Below are 9,596 nucleotides of genomic sequence, written 5' to 3'. Positions count from 1 at the left end.
GGTGTTACAGTACTCAGCTACAGTGTTTTTGCTACAACATTTTTGCTACAGTAACTGAGTATTGAGAATTTCCAGCAAACCTCACGGGCACCCATACGGGCGCATGGAGCCCGTGAAACTCACAGCCAAATGCCCGCAGCAAGAACAATGACCTGCTACAATACCGCTACAGTGCCGCTACAGTGCTGGGACCCCCAAAATTGCCGTTTTTGGTGTCAAATTCATCCGATTTACATTTTTCAGCGTCGTTCAACTCATTTAAGACCTGCAACACCGAAATAACCAATTTAGACATAAAACAGGCATCAATTCGTTAACATATTCACAAATGATACAAGATTAATACATATAAAATACATACATTTAGGCGTTTATCACCTTGTTTTAGACTCCACTTGTAGTTCTTTCATTTTAATTAGCAGATTAGAGAAACCCTTCAAATCTTTCATCTAGACAACACATGAAGAGGAAGTAACGGTAGATCCTTGGGCCAGGGAATATGACCCTCTCATGCTTGCACGAGAGGTATTACTTGATGACTACGTGCGCTTGCAGATGGTGCATCAAGTTTTTGGTGCACGCTCATTTGTCTCGCTTCCTCCAAATTTGTTCCACCTTCAAGATTAACTCGGTGTCTGATGATGCGATAAGATTGAGATTATTCCCATTTAGTCTAAGGGGAGCTACATATAGATGGCTCACTTCATTGGCTCCGGGGTCGATCACCATTTGGAAGGAAATGGTGGACAAATTTCTTGCAAGGTATTTCCCACTAAGCAAAGCCGCTAGACTGAGGCAAGAGATTTCTGCATTTCCGCAAGGGGACTCCGAGACAATTTTTGAAGCACATGAGAGATTCAAGGATCTCCTACACAAGTGTCCCCATCATGGCTTCTCCATGTAGATGAGGATCCAGATGCTTTGCAATGGCTTGAATTATGCAACTAGACAACTCATCGATGCTGGTGGGAGGGTCATTGAGAAATAAAACCCCTGAAGATGCTGAAATTTTGATTGAAAACATGCCAAGTAATGAATGCCATTGGTCAACTAGACAGAAACCCCCTACGGCAGCTGGAATTTATGAGATAAATGACAACACTGTGCTAGCCGGCAAGGTTGAGGCCCTAACAAAGAGATTTGATCAGTTTGTGTTGGGTACAAGCTCAAATTCTGGAGCAGTTTTGTCTTCTGAGACCTGTGGGGTAGGGAATGCTACTGTTCAGTGTCTAATCTCAATATCCTTAGATGCCCCAGTCGAGACAGTTGATTATGTTGGGGGAGGCCCCAGAGGCCCAGTGAATCCCTATGGAAACACGTATAATCAAGGGTTGAGGAATAACCCAAATTTTTCATGGGGTCAACAACAGCAACATTGGCCCCCGCAGCCATAAGGACATCCACATCAATCACCACAGTAGCATGAGATGAAGTTCACCACTAAAGATGTGTTAGTGAGATTTATGATCATTACCGAAGCAAAATTTGTGAACATCAACTATCAATTCGCTGAAGTGAACACTGTTTTAAGGAAAGTTCATGCCTCCATTCAATTATTGGAAAACCAGGTTGGGCAACTTGCTAGGGCAAATTCAGAGCACCTACCGGGTAGCTTACCTAGTAACACTGAAAATAATCTAAGGGAGCATTTGAAAGCCGTCACTCTCAGCAGTGGGAAATAGGTTGAAGCATGAGCCGAGGAGGGCTCAAGCACTAAAAATGATAGGGTAGCCATACAGGAAGACCCTAAGCCATATGAGAGTGTAATTGAAGGAAGATAGGAAAAACAAGATGAAGAAACCCTTCAACTACCAACACCCAGGGTACCTGAGTACAAGCTGGACATTCCCTATCTAGCTATATTGAAGCAAGATAAAGAGGAGGCTCAATTCAAGAAATTCATCAATGTATTCAAGCAGTTACACATAAATGTCCCTCTTGTTGAAGCCTTGATTCAAATGCCCAAGTATGCAAAGTTTATGAAAGACCTGCTGACTAACAAGGGAAAATTAGAGGAATTAGAAACAGTTGCATTGCCACAGAACTGCTCTGCGATGATTCAGAGGAAACTCCTTAAGAAGTTGAGTGACCCCGGGAGTTTCATTATTCCATGTGTGATTGGGGAAGGCATGAAAGAAAAGGCCTTGGCAGATTCTGGGGCTAGCATCAATGTGATGCCCTACAAGCTATTTTTGAAGCTGGGATTGGAAGACATGAGGCCTACAAGGATGACAATACAACTTGCAGACCGGTCTATAAAGAAACTCTGTGGGGTTGTTGAGGATGTGATAGTTAGAGTTGACAACCTCATTATCCAGGTGGATTTTGTGATTATTGATGTGGATGATGATGTTGAAGTCCCATTGATCCTCGGGCGACCATTTCTTAACACCGCCAGAGCCCTCATTGATATAAAGGGGGCTAGAATGACATTGAGAGTGGGGGATGAGGAAGTCATTATTACACTCCCCACGGCTATGAAACACACCTTGGACCATGATGATTCCCTCTATTTTACTGATGAAACTGATATGATTATTACTGATTGTGTGCAGGAGGTCTTGGCGATTAACCACTTGGATGAATTCTTGGAAGGAATGGATAGCAATGAGTGCAAAGAGAACAACCCACCTCCCACACAAGTAAAGCATGTAGGCTATGTGGGGACATTTCCATGGCAGAACAATAAAAAGAAATCAACCACAAGGAAAATTTGGCGTAAGAGGGACTAGAAACAGAAATTGGGGATAAATTGCACACTATCACCACCATGGGAAATCGATCAACTATTCTTCGAGGGGAAGGGTAAATTCCATGTCTTTTCATGCCTCTTGATGAGTTTCCCATCTTGGAGCACTTCTCTTGGACTTGGAGGTAAGTCCCCACCATTTGATCCACCATGAGGTAAGAATGAAGGTGCATCAAGCTAATGACGGTAAATAAGCGCTTCTTGGGAGGTAACCCAAGTCTTTAAATTCATTGTCTTTAAATTTTCATATTTCTTTTAGTTGCTTAGTTTCTTTGTTGTGGTTGAATGCTTACGTTTGTGAGTTGCTCGTATTTTTGTTGTTGTGCTCAAGTAATGCTAAGGCTTCCTCGCTTGTCTTTGGCCTTGAATTAGTATTGTTTAGATGTGTTTTATTGTTATTTCGACATTTAAGAAGTTGTAATTCATATTTTATTGAGTTTGCAAGAGGAACCATGCCAATTTTTTGATTTTCCAGGTCCTTACGGGCTGTATATGGCCCGTATGGACACTTGTGGCTGGTTTCAGGGCCTTGCGAGCGTCATGGCGGCGCAAGAGACCCCCCCACCCCCAATGAGGACCACAACCCGGTGGCCCCGAGGGACTCATGGGCAACATGCGCCTGCGAGACCGTCGGTGAGGTTCCCAGCCTCGTGCAACGCACGCGGCCGGAAATCCTCACCGGCACCATGCGCCCACATAGCGCCCGTGAGCCTCACGGGCCAGGCTTTCCAGACCTTGCAGGAACCATGCGCCCGCATGCGCCCCGCATAGGTTGCGCAGCCCATTAAACGGGTGTTTTTCCCCTTTTCTCTTTCTTCACCATCTTCCATCTTCTCCACCTTGCTTTGTCTCATTTCTCTTTCACTCTACCTCATTTATCCACCATTTTTCTTGGTTTTTTTTTCTCTAATCTCCTCTCCTCCATTTTTCAAACTCAATCTTGGGATTTAATCGGAGTTTTACCATCTTTTTCACCAGATCTCTTCACTCTAAGCTTTCAAGCCCTAATTAAAGGTTTTGCTCAAAACTTGGGTTTTGTTGGGGGTTTCTCTTGCTCTTCAAGTGTGAATGCCATATATGGTTGTTGTGATGTGGTGTGTACTTAATTCTTAGAGTTTTTCCTTCATTTGTAAATTTTCGGAAGCTCCACGTCCGGGATAAGTTTCCCCTAGACCAATTTTCTACAACCACCATACAGTATGGTTGGGACAGAATTTTCTGAATTAATGATCCGGCTTACCGTGAGCTCACCTTGGAGGTCCTAAGCACAATCGAGTTAGTAAGACCGTCCGGGATAAGTTTCCAAGTCTTTGGGACAATGCGCACCATTAGTGACACACAATTGGGTTGTTTCTTGGGCTTGTATGATGCAGGATTCGTGAACACACCCACATTTCATCATCTTCCTACAGATTTTCTGGCCACCATGACACACACATGGTTTTGAAATATAATCTCTGGGCGACACAAGAATGAGTCAAGGAAAGCATCTCGCCTTCACAATCTCGCGCATCGATATGTTCATGCGCTCTTAAGTAGAGGCATTGGCGGCTAGGGTGATAGCACTGGGGTAATCACACGCTCCGACTTACTCAAGCTATACAGTAACATTGAGTGTTACCTGATCCACCTTGGTCACCTCTTTGCCGAGTTGTTTGTTCATCAGGGTACTTACACGCGCCTTGGATCTATTTTCACTGGAACGTATATTACACGTATGATTTGAGGTATGGGTTTGATCGAGCACACCCGGGACATGCACATTGTTGGTGGATCTTCACCCTTGGGGATGGCTACTATGTTTCCACAGCGATGGTGGAGAAACGTGGTGACACATATGCCGTTATCCGGTACTCAGTCATATGTGAGTTCATCACTGCTTCTCCATCACAGTCCAATTCTGAGACAGACGATGCACCACCTCGAGTTGAGCTTCTCCTTCAGGAGATTCAGGGCAAGATTTGTTCCCTTCATCAAGGACATCAAGAGAATACTGTGACACTTAGACAGTTGGCAAGGGATATGCGTGAAGTTTTTTCTATCGTGTGTGGGTCTTCTTCATCCTCGGGCATCACCTCAGGAACTACCACATCCTTGGCACCTTCTGCACCTACTGATGACCACCACCCAGCCTAGGAGCAAGACTTTTATGAACTTGAGTTTATGTTTTGTATTTCGCATTGTTTTGTGGCTTGCTAGTTGAACCTCTTTTGTTAGCAAGGATTCATTCCCTGCTAGGCTTGTGTTACTTTTATTTTGCCTAATATGTATGTTTTCCTTCCCCTTTGATTTTCTTAAGTGTCATGATTGCCTTGCTTATTTTAGTAGGACCTTTCATAGATTGTGCCCCATCTTCTTTACTCTTCGCTAGCCTTGTTGCCCACTGACTGCGCTTTCACTATACAATCTTCATTAACCAAATGGGGCAGTCTCTTTACCCTTCCCATTCATGCTTCATTTAATTATTATGAATTCTACACCATGTTCTGCTGATTAGTGTACATTGAGGGCAATGTACGATTCTAGGTGTAGGGATGGGTTATTTGCATGCTTACTTCACCAGTGACAGCTAGGATTTATTGTTAAGAACCTCCTAGCTTGAATGAATGATAGTAATGAGTTGTAGTGTTATTTGTGCTTTAAGGAAGTCAGGTTTTCTCTCTAGTGCTTTCTTCACAACTTTGACACAGAACTTCTACCTTATTTGCCCCAGCTAACCCACTGCTTTGATTTAAAGTGTTAGAGTGGTAAATTTTTCCCTCAATGGTCTTTTAAGAGCTTTTGGTTCTTTTGTTCATTTTTGTTTATCCTTAAGTGAAATTTTGCATGAAGGTGCTCAGAGACATGTATAATTTTGTTATCTTAAAAAAAATTCAAAAAAAAAATAGAAAAATGAAAAAATTAGTCTATATAAGTATTCCTCTGCTAATTTAGCAAGAATCCGTTTATGTAGATTGTAATCGAGTAAGTTGGGTGGCTCTTGTGCCTAATCAGCAAGTGCATCCCTCTGAAAGATTATAACATATTTTGTGCAATCTACGTTAGGCGGACATAAAAAAAAAAGAAAAAAAAGTGCTTATTCTTCTGGACTCTATCATGCATTCACTTAGAAGCTAAAGTATTGACTGTGAACCAATGGACTCTTGAGTTGCCATTGATGTTTGCTGGAAATTCACAACTCTCAGTACTGTAGCAGAAACACTGTAGAAAACACTATAGCTGAGTATTGTAGTATCGACACGTTTTCTGGGCAAAATGGCAGTGAGCTTCACGGGTTTCATGCACCCGCATGGAGCCCGTATGGACCTGACGGGGTATATATTGGATTGAATTTCTAGGGCAAAATGGGGATGTTTTGGGAGAAAGCTTTTTGGGGAGTTCTTGGAGCCGACTTCCACCAGTTCATAGGAAGCAAGATCTCACATTTTGGAGAAGAGGAATCAAAGGGAGAAGCTTGGTTTGGCTAGATCTTCATCGATCTCTTCTTTGGGAGCTTGTAGATGACGAGGGAAGCCGCCCCGATTGTGGCGTACGTGGAAGCTTTCCACCTAACTTGGCTTGTCATCTTACTTCTATTGTTTGAGGTAGTTTTCTTATGTGATTTGTAATTGTTTTCATGGACCTATTGTTTGTATTTGTTTGCATGGATGAGTAGACCCTAAGGTCACCGCATGCTGTGTGTTTGTGATTCATTCTTGGTGCATTTGATGTGTTGGATGAACTTGTGTATTTGGATGATCAAATTTTGTTTATTGCAAATGTTGTGTGTTTGTGATTCATTCTTGGTGCATTTGATGTGTTGCTTATATGAGAACTCTGTAAACCAACTCCTAAGTTGTACTCGGTAGCTTGACCATCGCCGTTGTACTAGACAAACAAAGTTTGGAAGGGATTCATGTATGAATACGCCATGACCATCGGGTATTTTGTACCCCTCCAACATTAGGGCTTGACCAAGTTGTGTTTTGGCTCTAATTACAGAATTCCCACTTTGTTAATGCAATCGTATGAGGATTTGATCAGATGAAATTCCGTATCAATACTTATACCGGATTAGGGGTCAATTGATGTGACCATTGGGTTGATCTAATTTAGGAAATCTCTAGGTTCAAACCTTCAAGTAAGGGTAGATCCTTGGGCCCAGGGAATACGACCCTCTCGTGCTCGCATGAGAGGTATTACTTGACGACTTCGTGCGCTTGTGGATCATGCATCACAATTGCAAAGTCATCCGAGTGGGTATAGGATCTCCCAAGACTAACTTTTGAAAGAAAGAGTATGGCATGACATTGATACTGGCCCCTGAGTTTGCTAATGCCATCTCTTCACCAAAGTTGCCAATGTTGCACGGAATAATAAAGCTTCCTGTGTCTTTCTTCTTATTAGGCATATTCTTTTGTAAGACCACCCAACAAGAGGCATCTAAGATCACCAATGCACTTTCTTCCAACTTCCTCTTGTTTGTCAATAGATCTTTCAAGAACTTAGCATACTGAGGCAATTGAGACAATGCCTCCACAAAAGGAATGTTGATGTTCAATTGCTTGAATAGACCCAAGAACTTTTTGTATTGCTCATCATTTTGGTCGTTCTTCAATCTAAAGGGATAAAGGATTCTTGGCTTGTAAGGTGGGGGTGCCACCTCGTTCTCCTTAGTTGCTCCATTCTCAACCTCTACGGCCTCCAGTGCTTCAACATTGGTCTTCTCGCTTGGAAGCCTACCTTCAACTTCACGAAAACTTCCCAGAGTGATCACCTTCACATGCTCTTATGGGTTGGTTTCGGTGTTACTCGGTAAGCTCCCTTGTGGTCTCTATGATAGAGACTTCGCGATTTGCCCCACTTGATTTTCAAGGTTGTGCAATGAAGCGGTGTGGTTACAAAGTGTAGCCTCAACCACTTTGAACTGTGTATTCGATGATTGCACAAGTCAAGGCTTTCTCTAAGTCGGTCATCCGGATCTCCAAACCTGAAATTCTATTTTCCATGTTCGGTGCTTGTTGTTGTTGTTTGAAACCCGGCTATGCTATGGCATTTTGCTGCCCTAGGTTACTTCATAAGAAATTTGGGTGATTCCTCCACCCCTAGTTGTAGGTGTTTCTATAAGGATTGCCTTGGTTTCTCACTACATTACCCACAAAGTCAACTTTCTCAACGGATGAAGTACCACCAATGGCTATCGGGCAATCGGTTAGGGCATGTCCTCCCCCGCATCCATCATAATTCGTTACGGCCGCCAATCTAGGAGAAGTCAGAGTATCCAACTTCTTACTCAATGCATCCACTTGGGATACCAATGCTGTGACCGCATTGATCTCATGGAGTCCGGCCACTTTCTTCCTTTCCCTTACATTCCTTTGGTAGCTATTCATGTCCATTTCTTCTACTAATTGTCGCGCCTTCATCGGGGGTCTTATTCCGCAATGTATCTCCTACGGCGGCATCTAGAAGTTGTTATGTACTTGGATTCAACCCGTTGTAAAAGGTCTGAATGATCATCCATTCAGGAAATCCATGCTGTGGGCACTTCCTCAAAAGATCCTTGAATCGCTCCCATGTCTCAAACAAGGACTCGAGCTCCATCTGAACAAATGAAGATATCTCATTGTGAAGCTTTGCCGATTTCCCCGGAGGAAAGTACCTTGCAAGAAAAGCTTCGACCATTTCATTCCATGTCGTGATGGATGCTTGTGGTAAAGAATGTAACCACTGCTTAGCTCTTCCTTTTAGAGAGAATAGGAAAGCCCTCAATCTAATAGCATCATCTATAATACCATTGATCTTCAACATGTCACAAACTTCCAAGAAGTTTTTAATGTGATCATTTGGATCCTCATAGGCCAAACTATTGAACTGCACTGACTGCTGTATCTTCTGGATGAATGGTGGCTTCAGCTCGACGTTTGGAGTTGTAATCAAGGATCGCACAATGCTAGATTGTGTCACCAGTATTGATAGTTTGGCGTAATTACAGAGTGTTCTCTATTGTTCATTCTATTCCGCCATGTTGTCAGATCCTTCAACTTCCACTTCTGCAAGATTTGGTGGTTCTTGTACAGGTTCTTTACCCTTTTTTCTCAGTGTACGTTCAAGTTCAGGATCACCTTTAATTAGTATCGAAGGGTTCCCTCGGGTTATAACTTGGAGCAGTACCAAAAGAAAGAAAACAAAATTAGAACGATAATAGGATAAGAAGATTTAAAAGAGACTCAATGAATAGCTAAGATAGCAAAGTGCAAAGTATCTCTAAACACCTACTCCCCAATAACGTCACCAAAAACTTGACAACGCCCCTTACGTGTGACCCACAAGTGCACGGGTTTGTCGAGTAATAAATCCTAGGTGAGTGGGGAATCGTATCCACAGGGAGTAGGGAGTAAAAATACTTAAATTGCTACATAACCACGTGAAAGTGAACAATGATAGTGTTGATAAAATATAATGAAAACAAAGATAAAAAGAAACAAGAATGAAAGGCAAAAGTAAGTGAGAGGTAAGGCAATCTATAGAAGTGGGGTACTCGGGCAATGTTCCCCTAGGATTAATGTTTCAAGTGCAAGACCAACTATTATACTTCTTAATCAATGCTCAATGAGTCTTGGAAATCCTTAATCACACGGTCCCAAATCTAACGTCAACCGTGACTAACTCTGCACTATGTCCTGGAGGAGAAATTACTCAGTCTCAACATCTTACACTATGTAAAGTTACATGGAGTTCTAGGGAATCCAAGCGATAAACTCTCTTCTTATGTATAGACCTAACCCTTTGGTCCAAGCGAAACACCCCTAGTCGCATCTAAGCCCCAGATACTAGAGTCCCTTCAACACTTCACTCTATTGCTCGC

General features: G+C 42.6%; 1 protein-coding gene and 2 non-coding genes across 3 annotated transcripts; 2 read left to right on the top strand and 1 right to left on the bottom strand.

The window, feature by feature from the left end:
• Positions 1–787: 787 nt before the first annotated feature.
• On the bottom strand, positions 788–894 carry LOC120259770. The gene has a single exon (XR_005536321.1). It is a non-coding gene; the product is annotated as a small nucleolar RNA R71 (small nucleolar RNA).
• A 1,064-nt stretch (positions 895–1,958) lies between these two features.
• LOC120258698 lies at positions 1,959–2,732 on the top strand. Its single transcript, XM_039266146.1, has one exon. It carries the CDS (start codon positions 1,959–1,961, stop codon positions 2,730–2,732), a length of 774 nt encoding a protein of 257 aa, XP_039122080.1.
• Positions 2,733–8,258: 5,526 nt separating this feature from the next.
• On the top strand, positions 8,259–8,365 carry LOC120259769. Its single transcript, XR_005536320.1, has one exon. It is a non-coding gene; the product is annotated as a small nucleolar RNA R71 (small nucleolar RNA).
• The last annotated feature ends 1,231 nt before the right edge of the window (positions 8,366–9,596 follow it).

The sequence above is a fragment of the Dioscorea cayenensis genome, chromosome 4, assembly GCF_009730915.1.
Source record: "Dioscorea cayenensis subsp. rotundata cultivar TDr96_F1 chromosome 4, TDr96_F1_v2_PseudoChromosome.rev07_lg8_w22 25.fasta, whole genome shotgun sequence".
NCBI lineage: Eukaryota > Viridiplantae > Streptophyta > Magnoliopsida > Dioscoreales > Dioscoreaceae > Dioscorea > Dioscorea cayenensis.
This window is presented reverse-complemented; position numbering and strand designations above follow the sequence as displayed.

What these genes read in the sequence shown, in the direction of transcription:
- LOC120258698 (XM_039266146.1), top strand. Translation starts at nt 1,959, where the DNA reads ATGCCCAAGTATGCAAAGTTTATGAAAGACCTGCTGACTAACAAGGGA.